Genomic DNA, 27,819 nt, shown 5'->3' with positions numbered 1-27,819 from the left:
GAATCGTTGAAATTTCGTAAACCTTCCCATCCCGAAGATGTTATGAAATCGTAAATTCGATCAAGTGCGAATTATCTGATCCCAATAAAGTGACAGGTTTCCAGGTTATATTATGTACAAGACCATCAGCGACGCTAACGACATCTCTAGCTGACATCATTGTTCACCGTGAAAAATTTTGAATCATCAATTTGATCTGTCAAGGCTTTCATCGCGCACTGTGGGAAAAAATAAAGCAATGTAAGGCTGTCTCTGCTAATGCTCCTTCTTGTTTGCAGGTTGGTAACAACGAAACCTTACGGTTGATTATTGTAGGACAATAGCTGAAAATTTGTCATTAAACCAAAATTTAGCTTTAATTATATTTTTCAAGAAGTTGCTTCTAAATGCTGTAAATCCTAAACTAACTTCAGTTATCAAAATTTCTGTAGGCGTCTTGTGAAGTATGAGATGGATTTAATCGTGCCATCAATTGACCTGCTATAAACTATGAACTATTAACTACTCATTCTATTGTATATGTAAATCACTTGCATTAAAAATGCATTTTATTACAATTCTGAGAATAATTAAGTTCTTGCATATTTGCTCAATGTAAAATGAATTATAAGCTCCGAGATTTGTTTTCTTGCTCTGTATAATTGTTATGCTAACCAATAATTTTTCAGTTCCAAGAAACATAGACATATTTAATTATTTTTATTAATAGTATATTGTATGTTTTGTTGTTGTTGTTGTGGTTATAGATTAATCAAAAAATATCAAGAATTTCAAGACACTGTGCTTAGAGAGAGAGAGAGAGAGTGAGATATTCAGATTTGCACAATGAATTGAGAATAAGAATGCATCTCAAAACAAGAACATAGAGAAAATCAAAACATGCAAATTGCATTGGATATTGCAAATGAAAAATGAGAATGATAACAGTGTGTGAGAATAAATAGAGACTGAGAGCATTATTTTGGTTTCACTAAAAACCGTAAAATTTTCTGAATTTAGTTCAGTCGCCAATCTTTTAGCCATCGATTCGGACGTCGTTTTCGTTGTACGACAACGCGTAGAAATCATCGTCGTGTATTATTGTAAAATATTTCTATTTTGCTACCATTGATCTGTGTGTAATACTAGCTTCTTAACTTTAGAAAATCTCAAAATATTTCTGGCCAAAGTGCCTAAGAATGCTTTAGTGAACAAATGATTTCATTTGAGAATAAGTGAAGTGAACGAAATTAATCATTTTTAATTGAAAACACAAAACGCTACAAGTACATTAAATACAGATTTGTTGTAATAAAATTGATGGTGGTAAGTGAAGGAGAAGAAACAAAATGCATACAAGAATGGGCACATTGAGGCGAATGATAAATATTTGTAGTTCTTTTATTTTTTGTTTTGATCAAAGTGAGGGTGCCGTACATACAAACCTAATTAGATTTGTGCGTAATAATAGTGGTGTTTTTTTTTTTCAATATTTTGTGTCTCATAAATTTTGATGTTGTTGCTCTGTCTTATGAAATTTGTCTGCTATGTGCTACTTGTCATAATGGTTTATGTCAAAGGTCATTGATTGTCCGACTACACATATGATTACAGCACCAAACATCATATCTCATAAACAACGGCTATTGATGTTTTAGCTGTTATTGTTGTTGCTGCCATCGTTATGTTCACTTGAATCTCATTCAAGCATTTGACATATTCTCCATAAAGACTTGTCATATTTTGGGCGAACGAAGAAAGAGACGTATGAGCGAACATGTGTACGGATCAATGTTTACAGATTATCGATACATCTTTGGAGGAGTGAATACTCACACTCACTCACACTCTTGGCGTTTATGTTTACGACAACATTTGAATGACAACCTCGAGAATCTCATAAATTTCGGCGACAAACAAATGTCTTCCATTCAATTTCATTGGTTTTCGCGCTATGAGCTAATCGCCAGTATCGTCATCATTTCATTCGATTTTTCATCTATTTTTAGTGTGCTTGTTTTTTCTTTCGCGTAGCCATACAAAAATACTCATACGTAAATATGCGTATGTCAGACACACGCACACACACACCGTTTATAGTATTGTCAAACGTCCTCAAGAAACCATTCAATAACAAACATTTAGGGGGAAAACAGAAAAATTATAGCCGGCTATAAAATACCCTAATATTATTAAAAATATGGATATTAGGAGAAAATTTTTATTTTATTATACATTAAGTAACGAAAGGTAAATTGAAAAAGGTTTCACATTGGTACAGCGTAATCTTAATTTAAGAGAGTAAATAACGGATATCTCACAATTGTTGTTGTTGTTGTTAGTGTGAGCATGCCCTCAACAAGGTGTAAACATGATATGACGATGTGTTTGGTATTGTTGTTGTAGTAGCCTATTGCTTGTTTTTTCGGCAATAAATATACAACAAATATACTCCAATTACTTCCGCATGCACACTGAGAAAAAAAATATGGACATGAGGCCAAAGATTTTATGTCCTTAAAATACGAATACGAATTTTGCTTAGCATAGAAGATGCATTTTTCTGATATTAAATTTTTTTTTCCTTGTCCAAAAGTCGATAAACTTTGCAATGAAGTCGTTTTGTGTATAAATTGGGTTTGCTAAAATAAATAATAATAACAATAAAATTCTTAAAGAATTAATGAAATCGTCTTGTTGATTTTTTGCATCTTTGCTACAAAGCGAAAAAGTGTTCGAAAATAGGAGATTTTTTTAAAAAACTTTTTTACTCGAAACAAAGTACCTATATTTTCTACTTGAAGTCGAGTGTGAATTTGCAAATTTAAGTTGTCGTTAAGATAATTGTAGAGGACTCTCTGAAGAAAATAGCTTAAAAAAAACGAATATTTTAAAATTTCTAGAATGACGTACACAAAACTTAACCCTTTCACTACCGAAATAAACCTAATGTTAAAAACTGTTATTATACCCTCCACCGTAGGAGGGTGGTTCTGAGTCGATTTTAGCATGTCCGTCCGTCCGCCCGTCTGTTGAAATCACGCTAACTTCCGAACGAAACAAGCTATCGACTTGAAACTTGGCACAAGTAGTTGTTATTGATGTAGGTCGGATGGTATTGTAAATGGGCCATATCGGTCCACTTTTACGTATAGCCCCCATATAAACGGACCCCCAGATTTGGCTTGCGAATCCTCTAAGAGAAGCAAATTTCATCCGATCCGGCTGAAATTTGGTACATAGTGTTAGCATATGATCTTTAACAATCATGCAAAAATTGGTCCACATCGGTGCATAATTATATATAGCCCCCATATAAACCGATCCCCAGATTTGGGTTGCAGAGCCTCCGAGAGAAGCAAATTTCATCCGATCCGGCTGAAATTTGGTACATAGTGTTAGCATATGATCTTTAACAATCATGCAAAAATTGGTCCACATCGGTGCATAATTATATATAGCCCCCATATAAACCGATCCCCAGATTTGGCTTACAGAGCCTCCGAGAGAAGCAAATGTCATCCAATCAGGCTGAAATTTGGTACATAGTGTTAGTATATGGTCTCTAATAACTATGAAAAAGTGGTCCACATCGGTCCATAATTATATATAGACCCCATATAAACCGATCCCCAGATCGGAGCCTCTTGGAAGACCAAAATTCATCTGAATCAGTTGAAATTTGGTACGTGGTGTTAATAATGGCCTCAAACACCCATGCAAAAATTGGTCGAAATCGGTCCATAATTATATATAGCCCCCATATAAACCGATCCCCAGATTTGATCTCAGAGCCCCTTGGAAGAGCAAAATTTATCCGATTCGGTTGAAATTTGGTACGTGATGTTAGTATATGGTATCCACCAACCATGCAGGAATTGGTTCATATGAGTCCATAATTATATATAATCCCATATAAACCGATCCCCAGATTTGACTTCCGGTGCCTTTTGGAGAAGCAAAATTCATCCGATCTGGTTGAAATTTGGTACGTGGTGGTAGTATATGATATTTAACAACCATGACAAAAGTGGTCCATATCAGTTCATATTCATATATAGCCCCCATATAAACCGATCCCGAGATTTGGTTTTGGAGCCTCTTGGAGGAGCAAATTTCATCCGAGTCAGTTGAAATTCTGTACATTGTGCTGGTATATGTCCGTTAACAACCATGCCTAACTAGGTCCATATCGGTCTATAGTATATAGCCCTCAGATAAATCGATCCCAATCACACAAAAATTGCTCCATATCAAGTTCACAATTGTAGCCCCCATATAAGCGACCTCCATATTTCAATTCTGGCTCTCTACGTACCGCGCAAAAGTTCATATCGTAATTATTTGTAGACTTACCTATACATAACTTTTTTGTCTAATATATACCACGTATGGACTAACTCACAATTTAGAAAACGATGTTAAGAAGTTTTAAGATACCTTGCCATTGGTAAGCATTACCACAACGCAAGTAATTCGATTGGGGATGACAGTCTTTACAGAAAATTCTACGCAATCCATGGTAGAGGGTACATAAGATACGGCCTGGCCGAACTTACGGCCGTATATACTTGTTTTTCTTCTGTTTTTACTTGTACTAACAGCATGTAGAACAAAACTTGTCATTTTGAAAACCTACCTCAATTACTTCAAGAACTATATGAGCTTGTTCTGAAAATTTTATTTTTGAATTGTGACCAAATGGCCTTAAGAAAATAAGCGCTATTTGGCTTATAAAATCTTTCAAAGTATGAGAAAAAATACAAAAAAAAAACGAAAAAGTATCAGCTATAGTTTTTATATAAATGTCCATTTACTAGAAATATATAGTAGAAAAATTGTCTCAAATTTTCGTATTTTTCGTTTATTGTTAAAGAAGTTTATAAAAATGTAATTTAGACCTCACCAATATGGACAACATTTATAGCTTATTTAGATTAAAGTTTCTACTTTAAAATAACATGGAGAAATAAATCGAAACTAAGTGGGAAATAGAATTTGGTGTCTTTTTCGAATGTCGGTAGTGAAAGGGTTAAAAAAGAGAATTGGCTCTTAAATTTGTCCTTATTTCAGTACTCCGCTTGTTTGGCCCGGAATCAATACCAAAATAATTTGTGTAAAGACAAAATTTTTGAAATCGGACATGCTGTTTTTTGGTGTTATCCGAACTACCCTAGCTGACTCTCACCTTTTACTTCGATCTAAAGATTTTTATGTTATCTTAAGAATTTTTGTATTGAGCGAGGGTGCAGCTTCTTTAAAATAAAGTTTTTAAGGTTCTATACACTGAAAAAAATATTTACGTGATATTAAAAATTACGCAACCTCAATTTTAGAATGTGAAATTTACAAAATATTAAGGAAAAATTTCTTTAAAATAATGAAATTTTAATTAAAATAAAGTTTAGAATCTTTACTTCAAAACTTTTTCAAAATTAAATTTAGGACACAAATTTTGTAAATTTGCGTCCTTCCTCTAAGGTCGCATGTCTTTGAACTAAGGCAAATTTGCCTTAAAAGTAAAGAAACACATTTTTATTTAAAGAAATTGTCCTTAAATTAGCTGAAATATTGAATCTTTGGATTTAAGATGAAAAAGCTTCAAATATAGGCAAAGACTTATTTTGAGAATTTAGCATCTTTGGTTTAAAGTTTTTTTTTTTTGAATACAGAAAACATTTTTTACTTTGAGATATCCGTTATAAGTTGGATTTTTAAACGTGTGTTTGTTTGTACGTGAATAGTTTTATTAATATACCGCGAAAAGAGAAACAAAATTCGATAAATGAGATCTGTATCTTAATTTTAATTTTATTGATCTTAGATTTAAGGCCAGATAGGTAGTTAAAAAATGTCTTTATATTAAAGAAGCCGAATCTTTGGCTCGGATTCAATACCAAAATCCTTATGGGAAAGTCAAAATCTTTGGATTCAAGTAAACTTTTTTCTGAGTGTACACTGAAAACATTATTGACCTTATATAAAAGATTATACAAATAAATAAATATTTTGAAATTTCGGTTCTTTATATCTTTGAAGTAAAGCACAATTTCCTTAAAGTGAAGAAATCAGTTTTGATTATCCGTTAGAGTTATCCACTAGGCAAATAGCTTCGAAAAATTTGTTTAGATCCTCAACTTGTTAATCGGAAATAGGGCAAAATTCGATCTTTTTCAATTATTTTTACGTGGGTTTGTCATAGGACGGAAGTAATCCATTTGCGAATCCTTTAATTGCTTTTGAAGTTTTGCCGCAGAAGTTCATTTGAATGAAGAAATTAAAAAAAAAAGTAAAACAAAAAATCGACAATTTCAGTTTTAGTTTTTATGAATATTTATTATAAAATTTTTTCTATTATCTAATTTTTACAATTGAATTTTTTTATTCTCATTATTATACTCTCCAGAAGGAGACGAGATAGACACATGGTGTCTTTGTCAAAAATGCTCAAAGTGGGCTCCAGAGTCGATATAGTCTGTCCGTGAACACATTTTTGTAATCAAAGTCTAGGTCGCAGTTTTAGTCCAATTGACTTCAAATTTGGCACAAGTATGAGTTTTGGCTCAGAATAGAACCCTATTGATTTTGGAAGAAATCGGTTCAGATTTAGATATAGCTCCCATATATATTTCGCCCGATATGGTCTTATATGGCCCGAGAAGCCAGAGTTTTTCCTTAATTTGCCTAAAATCTTGCACAAGAAGAACAATTAGTACTATAGTCAAGTGTGCCAAATTTTATTGAAATCGGTTCAGATTTAGATATAGCTTCCATATATATTTTTCGCCCGATATGGACTTATATGGCCCCCGAAGCCAGAGTTTTACCCCAATTTGGTTGAAATTTTGCACTAGGAGTACAATTAGTAGTGTAGTCAAGTGTGCCGAATTTTATTGAAATCGGTTCAGATTTAGATATAGCTTCCATATATATTTTTCGCCCGATATGGACTTATATGGCCCCAGAAGTCAGAGTTTTTGCCCAATTTGGTTGAAATTTTGCACTAGGAGTACAATTAGTAGTGTAGTCAAGTGTGCCAAATTTTATTGAAATCGGTTCAGATTTAGATATAGCTTCCATATATATCGTTCGCCCGATTTACACTCATATGACCACAGTGGCCAATATTTTACTCCGATTTAGTTGAAATTTTGCACAGGGAGTTAGCATTGTAGATATGCGTGTCAAATTTGGTTGAAATCGGTTCAGATTTATATATATCTCCCATATATAGCGTTCGCCCGATTTACACTCATATGACCACAGTGACCAATCTTTTACTCCGATTTAATTGAAATTTTGCACAGGGAGTGGAATTAGCATTGTAGCTATGTGTGTCAAATTTGGTTGAAATCGGTTCAGATTTATATATATCTCCCATATATAGCTTTCGCCCGATTTACACTCATATGACCACAGAGGCCAATTTTTTTGCTCCGATTGAGTTGAAATTTTGCACAGGGAGTAGAATTAGCATTGTAGCTATGCGTGCCAAATTTGGTTGAAATCGGTTCAGATTTATATATATCTCCCATATATAGCTTTCGCCCGATTTACACTCATATGACCACAGAGACCATTTTTTAACTCCGATTTAGTTGAAATTTTGCACAGGGAGTAGAATTAGCATTGTAGCTATGCGTGCTAAATTTGGTTGAAATCGGTTCAGATTTTGATATATCTCCCATATATAGCTTTCGCCCGATTTACACTCATATGACCACAGAGGCCAATTTTTAACTCCGATTTAGTCGAAATTTTGCACAGGGAGTAGAATTAGCATTGTAGCTATGCGTACCAAATTTGATTGAAATCGGTTCAGATTTAGATATAGCTCCCATATATATGTTTTTCTGATTTCGACAAAAATGGTCAAAATACCAACATTTTCCTTGTAAAATCGCCACTGCTTAGTCGAAAAGTTGTAAAAATGACTCTAACTTTCCTAAACTTCTAATACATATATATCGAGCGATAAATCATAAATAAACTTTTGCGAAGTTTCCTTAAAATTGCTTCAGATTTAAATGTTTCCCATATTTTTTTACTAACATTGTGTTCCAACCTAGTGCATTAGCCGACTTTAATTTTGAGTCTATAGATTTTGTAGAAGTCTATCAAATTCTGTCCAGATCGAGTGATATTTAAATGTATGTATTTGGGACAAACCTTTATATATAGCACACAACACATTTGACGGATGTGATATGGTATCGAAAATTTAGATCTACAAAGTGGTGCAGGGTATAGTATAGTCGGCCCCGCCCGACTTTAGACTTTCCTTACTTGGTTTTATTTACCTTTTTGTTGATTTTCTATACTTTTTTTGCGACATTAATCAATCCAAAATTAATAACAAGTAATTTCAATTAAATGGGCCAAATAGCATATAATAGAGGAACCCGGGATGCGCTTTAAAAGAACTGATTCGCGAACATATTTTTGTTCTTTTTCTGGGTAGTTTAGGTAACCAGTGTCTGTTAGTAACATATGTTAACTTAACTGCTAAAAAATGTTCAGTTAAATTAACCCGCAATGAAAATTGGATAAATGAGACATATGTATATCCCAATTTTAATTTTATAGGGGATAGAATTTAAGTTAGATAAAAATGTCTTTATTTTAAAGAATCAACATCTTTGGCTCAATCAATCACTCAATTCGGAATCAATACCAGAATCCTTAAAGGAAGGTTAAAATATTTAAACCAAGTAAACTATATTTTGAGTGTACACTTTTGAAAGTTTTGGGTTAGGTTAGATGGCAGCCCGATGTATCAGGCTCACTTAGACTATTCAGTCCATTGCTAATCAGTAATTATTTGAGTAATTTTGGGTTGTATTTGAAATTTATCTTCACTACACTCAAAAAAAAGTGAACTCTCTATTTCACTAAAGCCAATTTAACTATATTTTAGTTCATGGAATTATTATGTTTGGAGAAAGTTTCCTCTACTCTAATAATTTTTTGTGTACGTTAGTTAAATTAACTAAAACCCAGGAAAAAAATATACACAAATGAAGGATAAAGATTAACTAAATTTGTGTCTTCCACAAAATAGTTCAATATTTCTTTAATTTTGTAAATTTTACTAAAAATGCGTTCATCGTGAACTTCGTATGTCACTAAAGACATTCTTGCAATTTTGAACTCCAATTTTTTCCTTCAAACTACAAAATTTTCTTTAACAAGTGAAAAAACTTAATTATGTCTAATAAATTTTCTTGAATTTGTCGAAAAATATTAACTTATTTTTATGACATCGGCGTGATGCCAGCGTTTGTTATACTGTTTAGTTAAAAATTTCTAAAAATATTCAAAATTTTCTAAAATTAACCGAAATTTTTCTTCCTGGTGGGTTCACTGTTTTTTCAGTGTATCAAAATCTGCAAAAATTCAATAATAATTCATAAGGAAAATGCGCATTACTTCAAAGCAGCAAATTTTCTAAATTTAATGGAAATAACTAATAATCCAATACAGACATTCCTACAGTCATAATTTTAACATGCCCAATTAGTAACTTGAGTTATGACGATTTAATTTGCCGTGGAATATACCGCGTTGCTTGAAATAATAAGAAAAACACAACAAACAAACGTGAATAAGTATAGCTTCTCTTCTCATTGTATATAAACACGTGAAATAATCAAAAGCTAGATTGGCACGCGCCTAATCATATAAATTGGTGTACGATAGCATTTAAAATATTTCTGAAAAAAATTTATGTGTATATTTAAATACCTAAATATCACGTTCAATTGTTTACATACCAACTTTGACAGAGCGGTTATTAGCAAAAAAACAAAAACATAAAAGTTTTAAAATCGATGAGAGGTATTATTTATTTATGAATAAAAAATTTATTGTTATAATTATCAGTATCATAGCATTCGTAGAAAATTTAAACACCTCAAATTATCAGTAGCAATATCAACACAACCTAGTAAATTGAATAAGTTTGCAAAAATACTAAATATTTACAAATATTACGCTTCGTTGTTTTACTTATCAAATCTGACGGATAGGCAATCAACAGAATCTGCTGTAGTTCAAAAACTGTTAAAGGGGAGTGACCTGATCGTAAGGAAAAACTCAGACTATTGCTAATCAGTAATTATTTGAGTAAACATATAAGATTAGAATACAGATTTTATATATGTATTTGATATTAAATATTGTATTAAATATTAAATTCTCCTTAAACCGGAAAAATCATAATTTATATAAATGAATTCATGTGTTGTAAGAAAAGTTTATGTAGTATTTGTTTAACTTTTCTACATACCTATGGATATTAAGCATATTAAGTTAAGTTTTATGTATAGCTTCGTATATACGTTAATATGACACTGTTAACTAACATTTATCTCCCAGTTTCATTAATATTTGATTACTACATATTTATGTCAGCAACATTGATATATGGTATAGTGCAGGGATGGAAAATACAATTTTTAAGAAAGTACACAAAAGGTACTTTTTTGAGCGAAAAAGTATTTTCCACTAAATTTTAATAAAAATTCCACTGGAAAATAATTGTCAAGAGCTCCCTTAAATTGAATTTTAAAGAAAATAAGATTTTGTTTGCCAACTCCTAAATCTTAAATATTTTCTTTTTTTAGTCTTATATTCGCTTAAAAAGACTACCGTAGTATCGCGACTGCCACAGCTCTACTTTATGGTACTACATAAATTTTCTGTGGATAAATAAAAATAAATTTTTGACAAAATTTTCTATAGAAATAAAATATTGACAAAATTTTCTATAGAAATAAAATTTTGACAAAATTTTCTATAGAAATTAAATTTTGACACAATTTTCGATAGAAATAAAATTTTGAGAAAATTTTCTATAGAAATAAAATTTTGACAAAATTTTCTATAGAAATAAAATTTTGACAAAATATCCTATAGAAATAAAATTTTGACAAAATTTTCTATAGAAATAAAATGTTTAAACAATTTTCTATAGAAATAAAATTTTGACAAAATTTCCTATAGAAATAAAATTTTGACAAAATTTCGTATAGAAATAAAATTTTGACAAAAATTTCCTATAGAAATATAATTTTGACAAAATTTCCCATAGAAATAAAATTTTGACAAAATTTCCTATAGAAATAAAATTTTGACAAAATTTCCTAAGAAATAAAATTTTTACAAAATTTCTTATAGAAATAAAATTTTGACAAAATTTCCTATAGAAATAAAATTTTGACAATTCCTATAGAAATAAAATGTTGACAAAATTTTCTAGAGAAATAAAATGTTGACAAAATTTTCTATAGAAATAAAATGTTGACAAAATTTTCTATAGAAATAAAATTTTGACAAAATATCCTATAGAAATAAAATTTTGGTAAAATGTTGTATAGAAATAAAATTTTGACAAAATTTTCTATAGAAATAAAATTTTGACAAAATTTCCTATAGAAATAAAATTTTGACAAAATTTCCTATAGAAATTACAATAAATAAATAAAATTTTGACAAAATTTCCTATAGAAATAAAATTTTGACAACATTTCCTATAGAAATAAAATTTTGACAAAATTTTCTATAGAAATAAAATTTTGAGAAAATGTTCTATAGAAATAATATTTTGACAAAATGTTCTATAGAAATAAAATTTTGACAAAATTTCCTATAGAAATAAAATTTTGACAAAATTTCCTAAGAAATAAAATTTTGACAAAATTTCCTAAGAAATAAAATTTTGACAAAATTTCCTACAGAAATAAAATTTTGACACTCTATAAAACAAAATTTGACAAAATTTCCTATAGAAATAAAATTTTGACAAAATTTCATATAGAAATAAAATTTTGACAAAATTTCCTATAGAAATAAAATCTTGACAAAATTTTCTATAGAAAAAAAATGTTGACAAATTTTCCTCTAGAAATAAAATTTTGACAAAATTTCCTATAGAAATAAAATTTTGACAAAATTTCATATAGAAATAAAATGTTGACAATATTTTCTTTATTTTTGCAAAATAAAAATTGTTGTTAAATTTTTCTCCAAATTTTGGTACATTACTTTTTTCTCAAGTTTCGACATAAATTGTAATATTTTGCATTATTTTAGAACTCGATCGATAACTTCTTATCTAGATAGTGTTCGTGTGGAAGCGTAATATAGAATCACGTGGTTTTTCGACTAAAACATCGTATCTGTGACTATTGCTTTTACAATATCGAGATTTTATTCCCGCGTGAACTTGTCTGTTTTGCCAAATTTTTAAAAGACTATTAGCAAATAAGTTTGTTAAAGACTTTCTTAAAATATTAAAATATTTTGTCAAAACTGTTGTACTATATATCGGCTCAAAAATGACTACACAAAAGGTACTAAATCATTCGCGGGGGTACTACGGTACTGACCAGTGAGAAAAAGTATTGAGAAAAGTACTATAGTACTGCATTTTCCATCCCTGGTATAGTGTACTAGCGTAATTATTACTCACCTCTCATTAGGTGAGAATAAAGCAAATGTACATTTACAGTTATATATTTTTGGTGCTACTCTTTCTGGCTCTCTCATATTATAAAGTTCGGTGGTTTGTTAATTGGTGAAAATCAAAACATTTCACCGTTATTATTCTTTACTGTGTTAATTTTAACCCTTGACAGCTTATCTACGTCTGAGAGACGTATGCCCTTTTTAGTTTTTCGCTCTCCCTCATGAAAATGAGTACCAAAAAAGTTATTTTTTTTTTGTTATAAGCCTAGTACTAAGATCACGTTTTCGCACGAAAAACTGTTATACTCCATATAAAAAATGTTAGCGCAGAATAACATAAATGCAAAATCTTTGTTTTGAGCATTTTCAAACACATATTTATACAATCCTGGATTTTTCGCACGAAACATTTATAACAAAAATCCACAAATTTTGTCCACATGATGACAAATCATCATATTCGTGACTTTCAGTAGGATAAGCTTTCTACGGTTAAAGGAAGAAAACTTAAAGGAAATAATGTAATTAAAATTAATAATTATAATATATTGATATTATGTTGACATTTGATTAGAAAGTCTTGTGTTTACTCTTATTTTGTTTTGTTAGTTTTGATTTCAACCACAAACTTAGGACTTTATGGGTTATATTGGCTGATGTCAGCTGTACTATTATCAATTCATAGAATTGATTTGCTTATAAAATCTAATGAATCGGTTATTAATAAAAACCTATTATAGTTCAAAAACTGTTAGAGGTGATCGAACTAATCATTATTCGCGCTAGAACACCGACACCTTCTAATCAGCAGTGGTTTAGGTAAATAATTTAGATTATTAAATACTTGGATTTTACATAAGTTAATGCTCATTGCAAAGCGGTATTTAAATAGAAAAACATGAATCTAATCTCTGTTACAAAAAGAACCCAGAAAAAAAGCGTTGTCATAAAAGCAGTGAAAATGTTATTTTTGGATCCGGAAGCGGAGCAAAATTGGCGCAGAAGCGATGAATTTAACATGGGATTGTCACCATTTCAACAGCTGTTACACTGAATTTGTATCACTTCTTAAGGTGTGATCCGAATTCAGTGTTTTGGATGTGAATTAAAAAAAAAATTGTGATATTTTGCGAAATAAATAATTTATTTAATTTTTTTATGATTTTTTATGCATTCTAACGCTTGTCTGAAACGTTTGACCGAAAAAAATACAAAAATTCACAATTTTTCTAGAATGAATATTGCATTTTTTCGACAAAATTTTAATAATTTGTACCATTTTATTAATTCTGACCCAGTTTTTAACTTATTTGAAACAAAAAAAGTTTAAAATACACATTAAAATATGAAAAAGTCGAGTTATAAAAATTTTAATTAAAAGAATTTTCTGTGTAGCTAAAATAAAGAACATCATTTTTGGAAGTGCTTTTAAAGTTGTGCCTTTAGAAGAACTTCCAAATTTTTTGCTGGGAAATGTTTTCAATGTTTGGTTATTTTTTTGGAATTTATTTCCATTTTCAGCATTAGTTAAGATGTTAAAAATAAGCTCATTACTTACAAGAATCTTCTTAAAAATTATTACAATTCCTTCTATTACTACTACCAAGTATGCCAAATACCAATATGTCAAGAGAGTTGATGCAGAACATGAATTTTAGCATACCTTTCAAAACGAACCTACATACATACATCAGCAACCTTCCATATTATTAAATGAAAATAAATCATACGCATCCATGTACTTTTATTCAAAGCTTCAATAGAATCCTAGATAAATTAACTAATAGTTTCATATTTTAATTAACTGTGTATGGTACTGTAAAATAATGTTTATATCCCAATTTCATTTATGTTAGATACATTTATATGGCAACAACAGTAGTTGCATATGTAAATGATACAATATGATGTAATTATTACTCACCTCACATTGGGTGAGAATAAAGCTAATTACTATTTACAGTTAGATTTCTATGGTCTTATTCATGTCATCCAGTCTGCCCTCTCTCTCTCTCTCTCTCTATCTCCCAGTCTATCATGGAAATATAGAAAAAATCTATGCAAATCTAAAATGTAAACATACGAACCCCTTCAATTCTGTCTTCTTAACCCGTCCATATCACACAGAAATACTTTATGTTTTTTGTCAATGATCGGCATCTAGTTTGTTTATTTTTGCCACACAGACACACACACAAAATAACAACAACACTCCTACAACTTAAATTTGAAATATTGTCACCTTTCAATAATCTTAAATGTATGAAAAGGCAATATATGCGTTTTTGAGGGGAATACGTGGAAATCTAAACGACCGTTGCTAATAAATAAAATGGGCTTATATAAAAATCGATAAATATATTGTTCTCTATTTTTCTGTTGGGGAGGAATCCATTGTGGGCGCAAAATGAAATTATGGCCTTTGCCGAAGAAAAATTCGTTATACTTATGGGAAAGTCAAATGTAAAGAATTATCGCATTAGGAATTATCAGCTTTACTTATTTGGGATTTTGCATGCTGGATGGATATTATTAGAGTCTCAGCCAATGCGGTTTCATATACGATGTTGTAAATTGATTGTAGCATTGCTGTCTGTCTGTTTAGTTGAATAATATAATAACTTTAAAGAATTAAGCCGGAATAGGGCCGCTTAATAGTAAATAAGTAAATGAATTAGAGATATACAAGTCGAAAATCGACTAATGGACTTTTTGTTATGCCAATAGTCCACTTTTTATGCTGGCAAAACTCAAAGGGAGAAATATGAATTTTTTAAAATTTTCCAAAAATCGAAAAGTTGACATTTCCTAATGGGTAATATTTGAAAGCCGAATTTTTCAAAAATCGCAAAATTCTTTATTCTTTTTTTTCTGCCTGCAATGCATCTACATTTCATGCTCTATTAACGGTGAGTCGACTCGAGTGGCAAAATTTTATTTCTGTAGGAAATTTTGTCAAAAAAATTGTATCAAAATTTTATTTCTTAGAAAATTGTGTCAAAATTTTATTTCTATAGGAAATTGTGTCAAAATTTTATTTCTATAGAAAATTTGTCAAAATTTTATTTCAATAGAAAATTTGTCAACATTTTATTTCTATAGAAATTTTTGTGAACATTTTATTTCTATTGGAAATTTTAACAAAATTTCATTTCTAAAGGAAATTGTGTCAAAATTTTATTTCTTTTGTCAAAATTTGATTTCAATAGAAAATTTTGTCAAAATTTTATTTCAATAGAAAATTTTGTCAAAATTTTATTTCTATATAAAATTTTGTCAAAATTTTATTTCTATAGAAAATTTTGTCAAAATTTTATTTCTATAGAAAATTTTGTCAAAATTTTATTTCTATAGAAAATTTTGTCAAAATTTCATTTTTATAGAATTTTTTTGTGAAAATTTTATTTCTATAGGACATTTTATCAAAATTTCATTTCTAAAGGAAATTGTGTAAAAATTTGATTTCTCTAGAAAATTTTATAAAAATTTTATTGTCAAAATTTTATTTTTCTAGAAAATTTTATCAAAATTTTATTTCTAAAGGAAATTTTGTCAAAATTTTATTTTTATACAAAAATTTTGTCAAATTTTTATTTCTATATCCTTTTGGACACTTTTGCTCTAAGCCGTTGAGTTGGTTCGAGTGGCACGACTGCCACACAAAAAAATTATTTTGTGAAAATTTTATTTCTCTAGAAAATTATGTCAAAATTTTATGTCTCTAGAAAATTTTATCAAAATTGTATTTCTATAGAAAGAAAATTTTGTAAAAATTTTATTTCTATAGAAAATTTGTCAAAATTTTATTTCAATAGAAAATTTGTCAAAACTTTATTTATTTATTTATTTTTAAGTCTATGGATATAAATCCTTACAGACTACCGCTTAATAATAAATTATTTCTAAAATATACTTAAATTCAGTTTCACTGAGTGAGAAATCTAAATTATATATTTCAGATATTGAATTGAATTCTCGAAGACACCGCAATAATGGCTCATTCATAGTATAATTAGTCCTATGTAAAGGAGGCACATTAAAGAAAATTAATTCTAAAAGATTAGAACAATCAAAAAATCCACAAATAATTTTATATAAGAACATAATAGACTGCAATTTACTACGACTTAGTAAAGTCATAAGCGTAGGAAGGGCTCTGGGGAGGGGGCTTAGACCCCCCCAGAAAAATTTTAGCCCCCCAGAATTTGAAAACCTATTTACGATTTTAAATTTTTCTAAAAATTAAACAAGTATATACAACCGCACAAAGTTCCGCTAAAGACTTTCATGCACAATCGAATTACTTTGGTTGTGGTAGCAGTTGCCGATGGCAATGTTTGAAATCTGATATTTATAAAATAAATCTGTGGTTGAACTTTTGATTTAGTTGAATAACTAAAGCTCCTTTATTATTTTGTTTAGTCTGGTTTAGTCAATTTAATTTAAAAAAAAATAGTAATTGATACTATTCCTTCATAAATTAATATCTTAATAATGCTGCAAAAAAGCATAGCCAAAAAGAAGTGAAAATCTTCTTTTTGGGTCCGGAAGTGGTGCAAAATTGGCGGCTTATGTAATATGAAATTGTCATAGAACGAATATCCACCGTTTCAACAGCCGTTGCAATGAATTTGCATCACTTCTTAAGTTGTGATCCAAATTCAGTGTTTTGAATGTGAATTAAAAAATTTTGTTATATTTTTTCAAACAATTAATTTTTATATTTTTTATGATTTTTAATGCATTCTAACGCTTGTTTGAAACGTTTTCCCTCGAATATTTTCAAAAATTCTATAAAAATATCTATAATGAAATTAGCATTTTTGTAGCAAAATTTGAATAATTTGTACCATTTTATTTATTCTTACCTTTAAAAAAAAATATATATATATGAAAAAATGAAGTAAAAAAACTTCCTGTGTAGTTAAAATAATTAACTTCTTTGTGAGGACATTTTTGGAAGTGCTTTTAAAATTGTGACATTAGAACAACTGCCAATTTTTTTGCTGGGAAAAGTGTGGAACTACTTTTAGTTGCTTTATTATAAATTAATTGTCGATTTATTTTGATGCCTATATTGTTTTTCATTTTTATGAAATAAAACATTAATTGAACCTATAAGTTCAGTCTATAAATTTTCAGCTAGGGGGCTATAGCCCCCCCTAGGAAAATTGCCTAGCTACGCTAATGAGTAAAGTTGGAAGTTTAATTAATTTACAACGTGAATCATATGAAGGAATAGGCTGTTCAAAATGCAACGAAGACAAGGCAAACTTTATAAATTTTTGTTGCACCCTCTCAACTCTGTTTACCAAGGAAACAGAAGAAGGTCTCCAAACGAGGTTAGCGTACTCCAGTTTCGAGCGAACAAAAGATATATATATATATATATATATATATATATATATATATATATATATATATATATATATATATATATATATATATATATATATATATATATATATATATATATATATATATATATATATATATATATATATATATATATATATATATATATATATATATATATGCACATAAGGGTCAAGGAACTGAGATGAATGTCGTTTAATAAATGCCAAAGCTTTGTACGCTTTGTACTCCCAAATCTATAATCTCGTGAACTTGCATTAATCGCTTATTCCTCACATAAAATTCAATAAAAATTGGGAAATGTCTCCTAACAAAGCACATATAACGACACTTGTCAATGCTTAATGACAATTTATTCCAGTCACACCAATTAACTACAGAAGTAATATCCTTTTGCAATTTTATACCATCTAACAAATTATTAACATTTTAATAAATCTTAATATCATCCGCATATAGTAGACATCTGGAGTAAGAAATGCATCTGGAAATGTCATTCATAAAAATATTAAAAAGGAGTGGGCCCAAAACACTTCCTTGTGGAAACTCAGAAGTACCTATATAAGGCCTAGAACAAACCCCATCTATTTGAACCATAAACACTCTGTGACTTAAATAAGATTTCATCCATCTCAAAGTTTGAGAATGGAAACCCATTTTATCAAGTTTAGATATTAACAAACAATGTGACACCTTATCAAAAGCTTTAGAAAAATCAAGATAAATAGTATCAATTTGATCACCTCTCTCGAAACTGGAAATACAAAAGTTTGTAAAAGTTAGTAGATTAGTTGTCGTCGGGCGGCCACTAATAAAACCATGTTGACAATCGGATAGAAAAGGCTTCACATTTGCGAATATTTTTCGGTAAATGGCATGTTCAAAAATTTTAGAAATATTTGAGAGCTTAGCAATTGGGCGATAATGACAAATATTAGTCTTATCACCTGATTTAAAAACAGGCGTTACGTAAGATTTCTTCCACTTACTAATGTATATTCCATTAACTAAAGATTTATTAAATACTTTACTTAAAGGAACACATACCGTGGAAGCTACACTCTTCAAAAGAAAATATGAAAATCCATCTGCATCAATTTTATATGACACCTTCAACTTCATAATAGCATCGTAAACGTCATTCGATTCCAATTGCAATAATCCGATGTCAACACACGGTTGAACCAGATCTATATACTTCTCATGATTCACATTTCCAATTTCATCAAAATTGGATTTAAAATAGTCACTAAATAAATTAACAATTTCATTTGTCGAACTTCCAGATTTATTATTGAAATACATAACGCTCGGATAATCTCTAGATGATTTAAGGGATTTCACAAAATCCCAAAAAGCATTTGAATTATTCAAAATCCTATCACTGAAATCAAGCAAATACTGTTTGTACAAGAATTTACTTAGAAATGTAAATTCACGAGAATAATGGGTGTAACGATCTCTAAAGACATCATCATTTGTGGATTTATATAACTTATAAAATTTATTTATTTATTTTTTTATTTTCTTTAACCCAGGAGTATACCAAATATAGAAAATTTTGTCAAATTTTTATTTCTATAGAAAATTTTATCAAAATTGTATTTCTATAGGAAATTTGTCAAAATTTTATTTCTTTAGAAAAATTTTTCAAAATTTTATTTCTATAGAAAATTTTATCAAAGTTTTATTTTTATACAAAAATTTTGTCAAATTGTTATTTCTATACAAAAACGTCAACAATGCTACCAATCTACCAAACAATAAAAAGTCTACCATTTTTGGTAGAATTCTGGTGGTATTTTGGTGCGTTTCCGTTTAATATCTTTATGCAGCGCTTACATGATGACATATATCTTAGTCGCTTCTAAAAAAATAGTTCTAATTTCACAGCCAGTGTTACTTATAGCGGACACCAAATATATATGGACGGACAGACACCATGGGCTAGATAAACTAGGAAAGCGATTTCATTAGTTTTACTCTTATAAAAGTATCTTATAAGAAAACAATATTTTGTTTAGATTAATTTTTTTTTTTTTGACAAATGTATTTTTAGCAATTTATTTTATTTATATTATAATTTTTTTTTTGAAAAATATATTTTATTTGTTTATTTGCTAATCAAATTATGGCTAACCAGCTAGCATATTTTTTTACTTAATATTTCAAGGACGATGACATTATGACCCACATTCATACTAATTTTCCTTTAAAAAATCAACTCAAATGAATATGATGAGAAATATGAATAATGCATTAATTATCCATTACATTGTTTAATAATAGCAGTTACAATTGTCATAAAAAAACGTAAATGTTATTCTATTTAAACAAGTGTAACGGGGTCATTATAAATATACCAGTAGTATGTCGTTATTGTTACCTCCTCAAAAATGAATGCAAACATTTACATCTGTGTTAATATTTTTCACAGTTACATCTGTTGATTGCTGGTGAGTGGGTGATATGAGATAATTATTTTTTAATAAAAATCAACCTATCTTTATTGCCAATTTTTCATATTTGCGAATAATGATTTTTACATATCACCTTAAAAAATATTCTTATGTGCTCTTCATTCTTGGATGTACATTGAAATTAGAGACATAAGAAGTGCTTCCATTTCCATTTTTTGCTGGGCAACTTAGATCACTGTTTTATTTAGCCAATTAATAATTTCCTGCATTATTTTAATTTTATCTTTTCTCTCTTTTCAGTAATTGATCCAAAAATTCTCAAAATGCAAATTACGAGACTATTCACACTTTTGTGTCCAGTGATGCTAACTGTTTTATTCTTTGCCACACCTGCAAAAGCATGTTCTTGTTTGCCAGCTCATCCCCAAGAGCATTATTGCACAGCTGATTATGGTAAGAATAAGACGTATTATTGGAATTTTATTCACGAAATTTATAATTTTTTGGAGAGACAAAAGTCGAAAATTGACGAAGTCGAAGCCGAGTTTTTGTAATGTTCAAATTTTACTTTTTTCACAATTTGGAAAAACTCGAAAAGTTGAGAGGCAATTTTTTTTAATCAGAAAAAAACGTTGAATTATGTATGTACGTTAGAAGTTTACAAATAAAATACATAAGTCGTTAATTCTCTCTGAATCGACATTTCCCCTCTGCTCTCTATATACTCAATTATAATTTCTTAAATCAATTATATTCTTATATCAACACACTCTGTGTCCACATCAATCTCTATGCCCACATCACTCTCTCCTCTCTATAAGGTTTTATAGCAGAAAAAGGATTTCGTACATCAAAGTCGACTTTTTGATATTTATGGCGTCCAAAGACGATATAAAAAGTGATGTGAATACTCTCTGAGTCGACAACTTTCTCTCTCTCTACACGTCACAAAGTTTTAAAGCGAAAATATAATTTCGTACACCAAAGTCTACTTTTCGGATTTTTTAGGCATCGAAAAAAGTTTTATTTCTATAGAAAAAATTGTCCAAAATTTATTTCTGTAGAAAATTTTGTCAAAATTTTATTTCTATAGAAAATGTTGTCAAAATTTTATTTCTATAGAAAATTTTGTCAAAATTTTATTTCTATAGAAAATTTTGTCAAAATTTTATTTCTATAGAAAATTTTGTCAAAATTTTATTTCTATAGAAAATGTTGTCAAAATTTTATTTCTATAGAAAATGTTGTCAAAATTTTATTTCTATAGAAAATGTTGTCAAAATTTTATTTATATAGAAAATTTTGTCAAAATTTTATTTCTATAGCAAATTTTGTCAAAATTTTATTTCTATAGAAAATTTTATCAAAATTTTATTTCTATAGCAAATTTTGTCAAAATTTTATTTCTATAGAAAATTTTGTCAAAATGTTATTTCTATAGCAAATTTTGTCAAAATTTTATTTCTATAGAAAATTTTATCAAAATTTTATTTCTATAGAAAATTTTGTCAAAATTTTATTTCTATAGAAAATTTTGTCAAAATGTTATTTTTTTAGACAATTTTGTCAAAATTTTATTTCTTTAGAAAATTTTGTCAAAATTTTATTTCTATAGAAAATTTTATCAAAATTTTATTTCTATAGAAAATTTTGTCAAAATTTTATTTCTATAGAAAATTTTGTCAAAATGTTATTTTTTTAGACAATTTTGTCAAAATTTTATTTCTTTAGAAAATTTTGTCAAAATTTTATTTCTATAGGAAATTTTATCAAAATTTTATTTCTATAGAAAATTTTGTCAAAATTTTATTTCTATAGAAAATTTAGTCAAAATTTTATTTCTATAGAAAATTTTGTCAAAATGTTATTTTTTTAGACAATTTTGTCAAAATTTTATTTCTTTAGAAAATTTTGTCAAAATTTTATTTCTATAGAAAATGTTGTCAAAATTTTATTTCTATAGAAAATTTTGTCAAAATTTTATTTCTATTGAAAATTTTGTCAAAATTTTATTTCTATAGAGAATGTTATAAAAATTTTATTTCTATAGAAAATTTTGTCAAAATTTTATTTATATAGAAAATTTTGTCAAAATTTTATTTCTATAGCAAATTTTGTCAAAATTTTATTTCTATAGAAAATTTTATCAAAAAATTGTTTCTATAGAAAATTTTGTCAAAATTTTATTTCTATAGAAAATTTTGTCAAAATTTTATTTCTATAGAAAATTTTGTCAAAATTTTATTTCTATAGAAAATTTTGTCAAAATGTTATTTCTTTAGACAATTTTTGCAAAATTTTATTTCTTTAGAAAATTTTTGCAAAATCTTATTTCTATGGAAAATTTTGTCACAATTTTATTTCTATGGAAAATTTTTTCAAAATTTTATTTTTTAGAAGATTTTTGCAAAATTTTATTTCGTTAGAAAATTTTTGCAAAATTTAATTTCTATAGAAATTTTTGTCACAATTTTAATTGCTATAAAAAAAGTTGGGTCATAGCTGAACCAAGTGTTGAAAGTACATTATGAGTCTCCCGGTTAGAAGAATTTATCAATATCTTACAGAAAATGAGCTTTTGATTTTAATATATCACCATTCATGACGGTGATTGATTGGTGGTGCTGGTGGAGAAACCCCACAAAAACTATTACCACACCCCTCCCCCGCTTTCCTTAATTTGCATCCCACCTTTTAAATTCTAATTTTAAGATGGCTTTTTGTAAAAAAAAAAATTAAATTTCAAAAATTTTTTCTCTTTCAGTTGCCTTGGTTCGTGTTATGAGAAAATCTAACAAATTAGTACCCAATAAAGTCGTCTATAAGCTACAAGTGAAGAAATCATATAAGGTAATATTCTAATTTGTTTCCTTAAATCTTAACATTTATCAAAAATATTCACAAAATTTATTTTTTTTTTCAAATAACAAAAACAGATGAACGATGAAGGTCAACGCACTTTACGTCATGGTCGCATTATGAGCTCCGATTCGGAAAGTATGTGTGGTGTGAATTTAGAACTTGGTAGACTTTATGTCATTGCTGGACGTGGAAATCAATTGAATTCATGTCAATATTATAAAGAATACAAAAAGATGAGCATTGTGGAGAGGACAGGATTTACCGGAGCCTATAAGAAAGGTTGCTCCTGTAGGGTAAGTAAGACTAAAGATTTTTGAAATTTGTTTATGTACGCTTCAAAATCTCAGTTAATTCAAAGATAATTTTCTTAAACCAAAATATTTGTTTTCTATAGAAATACAATTTTGACAATATTTTCTATAGAAATACAATTTTGAAAAAAATTTCTATAGAAAGCAAATTTTGAAAAAATTTTCTATAGAAATAAAATTTTGGCAAAGTTTTCTATAGAAATAAAATTTTGGCAAGATTTTCTATAGAACAAAAAATTTGGCAAATTTTTCTATAGAACAAAAAATTTGGCAAATTTTTCTATAGAAATTAAATTTGGACAAAATTTTCTATAGAAATACAATTTGGATTTTTATTTCTATAGAAATAAAATTTAGACAATATTTTCTATAGACAAAATTTTCTATAGAAATAAAAGTTTTCAAAGTTTTCTATAGAAATAAAATTTTCTATAGAAATACAATTTTGACAATATTTTCTATAGACAAAATTTTCTATAGAAATAAAAGTTTGTCAAAGATTTTTACAGAAATAAGATTTTGAAAAAATTGTCTATAGAAATAAAATTTTGGCAAAATTTTCTATGGAAATAGAATTTTGACAAAATTTTCTATAGAAATAAAATTTTGACAAAATTTTCTATAGAAAAAAATGTTTGGCAAATTTTTCTATAGAAATAAAATTTTGGCAAAATTTTCTATGGAAATAGAATTTTGACAAAATTTTCTATAAATAAAATTACATTTAAAGGAAAATTTGCCTTACTTTAAAGGCTTGAGACTTTAATAGAAGGATCTAAATTTTAGCGATCCGAAATTTTATAAAAAAATTTTCTATAGAAATAAAATTTTGACAAAATTTTCTATAGAAATAAAATTTTAGCAAATTTTTCTATGGAAATAAAATTTTGACAAAATTTTCTATATAAATAACATTTTCTATAGAAATAAAATTTTGGCAAAATTTTCTATAGAAATAAAATTTTTACAAAATTTTCTAAAGAAATAAAATTTTGGCAAAATTTGCTATAGAAATAAAATTTTGACAAAATTTTCTACAGAAATAAAATTTTGAAAAAATGTTCTACATAAAGTAAATTTTGACCAAATTTTCTACAGAAAAAAATGTTGACAAAATTTTGGCAAAATTTTGTTAGAAATAAAATTTTGGCAAAATTTTCTTTAGAAATAAAATTTTGGCAATATTTTCTATATAAATAAAATTTTAGCGAAAATTTTCTATATAAATAAAATTTTGGCAAAATTTTCTATAGAAATAAAATTTTGACAACATTTTCTATATAAATAAAAGTTTGACAACATTTTCTATAGAAATAAAATTTTGAAAAAAATTTCTATAGAAATAAAATTTTTAAAAAATTTTCTATAGAAATAAAATCTTGGCAATTTTTTCTAAAGAAATAACATTTTCATTTGTTTTGTTTTGTTATTGTTGGTTTTGTTCTTTAAGCATTGTTGTTGTTTTTTATTTCAGCTTAAAACCATACATTGACTAAACTACAAGAGTAGCTTAACCAACAGAGGAAAAGAATGTTTGTCAAATTTATTTGGGCAAAGCCCTATAGACTGCAAGATGGTTGGATGGACGCACGTTTCGGAATTACCACATTCCTCATCAGCATCATCTACTTGCAGCAAAACTATCAACCAATTATCAGAATAAATTCAGGCAGTTTATTAAACCCAACAAAAACCACACTTGAACCCTCCGAAAAAAGGTTTTACATTGATAGCCGGCTTATGCCGAAATAAATTCGAAACAAACATATCTCTTTTCCTATGCCACTGTCAAATCATCGATTTGAATTCACATGGCTGGGTTTATTTTGAGCGTGCCTCCTCTTCTTTTTCATTTGTTTTGTTTTGTTATTGTTGGTTTTGTTCTTTAAGCATTGTTGTTGTTTTTTATTTCAGCTTAAAACCATACATTGACTAAACTACAAGAGTAGCTTAACCAACAGAGGAAAAGAATGTTTGTCAAATTTATTTGGGCAAAGCCCTATAGACTGCAAGATGGTTGGATGGACGCACGTTTCGGAATTACCACATTCCTCATCAGCATCATCTACTTGCAGCAAAACTATCAACCAATTATCAGAATAAATTCAGGCAGTTTATTAAACCCAACAAAAACCACACTTGAACCCTCCGAATTTTGAGGTTAAGCTACTCTTGTAGTTTAGTCAATGTATGGTTTTAAGCTGAAATAAAAAACAACAAATAACATTTTGGCAAAATTTTCTACGGAATTTTGACAAAATTTGCTATAAATAAAATTACATTTAAAGGAAAATTTGCCTTACTTTAAAGGCTTGAGACTTTAATAGAAGGATCTAAATTTTAACGATTCGAAATTTAATAAAAACCTTTCTATAGAAGCAAAATTTTGTCAAAATTTTCTATAGAAATAAAATTTTGACAAAATTTTCTATAGAAATAAAATTTTGACAAAATTTTCTATAGAAATAAAATTTTGACAAAATTTTCTATAGAAATAAAATTTTGACAAAATTGTCTATAGAAATAAATTTTTGGCAAATTTTTCTATAGAAATAAAATTTTGCCAAAATTTTCTATAGAAATAGAATTTTGGCAAAATTTTCTATGGAAATAGAATTTTGACAAAATTTTCTATAACTAAAATTACATTTAAAGGAAAATTTGCCTTACTTTAAAGTCTTGATACTTTAATAGAAGGATCTAAATTTTTGCGATTTATTAAAAATTTCTATAGAAATAAAATTTTGTCAAAATTTTGACAAAATTTTCTATAGGAATAAAATTTTGGCAAAATTTTCTATAGAAATAAAATGTTGGCAAAATTTTCTATAGAAATAAAATTTTGGCAAAATTTTCTATAGAAATAAAATTTTCGCAAAATTTTCTATAGAAATAAAATTACATTTAAAGGAAAATTTGCCTTACTTTAAAGTCTTCAGACTTTAATAGAAGAATCTAAATTTTAATGATCCGAAATTTAATAAAAAAAAATCTTTTTAAAAAAGTGATAAATTTTCTTTTGAATAAAATTTTATAATTTTAAGGAAATTTGTCCCTCAAATTTCCCGCGAGTTCAACATTTTATTCACTGTTTAAGTTTGAAGTTTTTTTTTTTAATTCAACGCTATCCCTGTAATTAAAAGCTTTTTAAACCAATTTAAAAAAAAATGGAAAATTTCAAAAAGCATAATTTACCTTACTTTAAAGGCACGAGACTTTAATAGAAGGATCTCAATTTTATAGATAAATATCCTAAATTTAATGAAAAAATTTTTTAAAGAAAAAATGCTAAATTTACTTTTAAATAAAATTTTATTATTGAGCAACAATTTTGTTTTTCTTAAAATTTCCCGATAGTTCAATAAAAAAATGGTCTTAACATTTTCCCTATAGGACGACTCAATTAAGACTTAAAATGGAAAAATTTTCGTGAATGTTTTATGTGTATGTTTTAAGCGTTTTTATCTTAAATCTAAAGATTCAATATTTCAATTAATTTGAGGACAATCTACACACGACTTTAAAGGAGGGACAACATTTTTTTAAAATTTATTTCCTACATTAAGTAAAAAAAATTTTGAGGAACAAAAATTATATTTTTTTTAAATTAAAAAAATTTAATATTTTAAAGAATTTAATAAAAAAATTGAAAAAAAGATTAATAACTTTTTTTAAATTAAAATTTGATTATTTTTAAGAAATTTATTCTAAATATTGTCTAAGTAGCTTGTTCTCAATTTTAGGTTGCCTAATATTTAATACTAAGTAAATATATTTCTTTTTCATTGTAGGCTGCATGATCCTTGTTCCAAAATAGTAACTGAAATTTAATTTTCTATGTTTTCCTGCTATTCATTTCAGATAAGACTCAGTTTTGGCAACAGAAGCTCGGATAAAAATCTTTCATTTGATGAATGTAAATGGTCACCATTTTCTGGCAGTGATTGTGAGACACGTCACAGTGCCTGTTTCCCATCGATAAATCGTTCATTCTCGGAGCCCGTCATTAAATGTCGTTGGAGGAAGACAGTATCCTATGACGATTGTAGATCGAGTAATTAACTTACATACACACAAGCCATTGATGCTAAATTCCTAATATCCTTACGATAAATGGATTGTAGTTTGAGAAAAAAAAACTATCGATAAAACTCTAGGGACACATATCGAAACATATACCAAAATTATTTGCCATCGATTACAGTTGTGTTACATAGATGTCGCTCGCTCTTTCACTCTGTCTTTCTCTCTACATTTAACCATAATAATTGTTTATCTATCTGTCCATTAGATTTTAGTAATGTATTATATAAATGTTTTTTTTTTCGTATAATTGTAATTTTATGTGTTATAGTTATTAAGTCTTATGAATCATACAAAAGAAATGTTATTTGATTTTAAAA

At 27.8% G+C, this 27,819-nt stretch overlaps 2 protein-coding genes across 2 annotated transcripts in view; one reads left to right on the top strand and one right to left on the bottom strand.

Annotated features, from left to right (window-relative positions):
* Nucleotides 1-27,819, bottom strand: part of Syn (synapsin) — a 101,932-nt gene that overhangs the window by 43,624 nt on the left and 30,489 nt on the right. The window lies entirely within an intron of this gene.
* Timp (Tissue inhibitor of metalloproteases) lies at nt 998-27,819 on the top strand. Its single transcript, XM_075314393.1, has 5 exons — nt 998-1,305; nt 20,544-20,696; nt 23,008-23,093; nt 23,180-23,398; nt 27,278-27,819. Exons 2-5 carry the CDS (start codon nt 20,567-20,569, stop codon nt 27,476-27,478), a joined length of 636 nt encoding a protein of 211 aa, XP_075170508.1. The 5' UTR covers nt 998-1,305; nt 20,544-20,566; the 3' UTR covers nt 27,479-27,819.

Source organism: Haematobia irritans, chromosome 1 (genome assembly GCF_050003625.1).
Source record: "Haematobia irritans isolate KBUSLIRL chromosome 1, ASM5000362v1, whole genome shotgun sequence".
NCBI classification, from domain to species: Eukaryota; Metazoa; Arthropoda; class Insecta; order Diptera; family Muscidae; genus Haematobia; species Haematobia irritans.
This window is presented reverse-complemented; position numbering and strand designations above follow the sequence as displayed.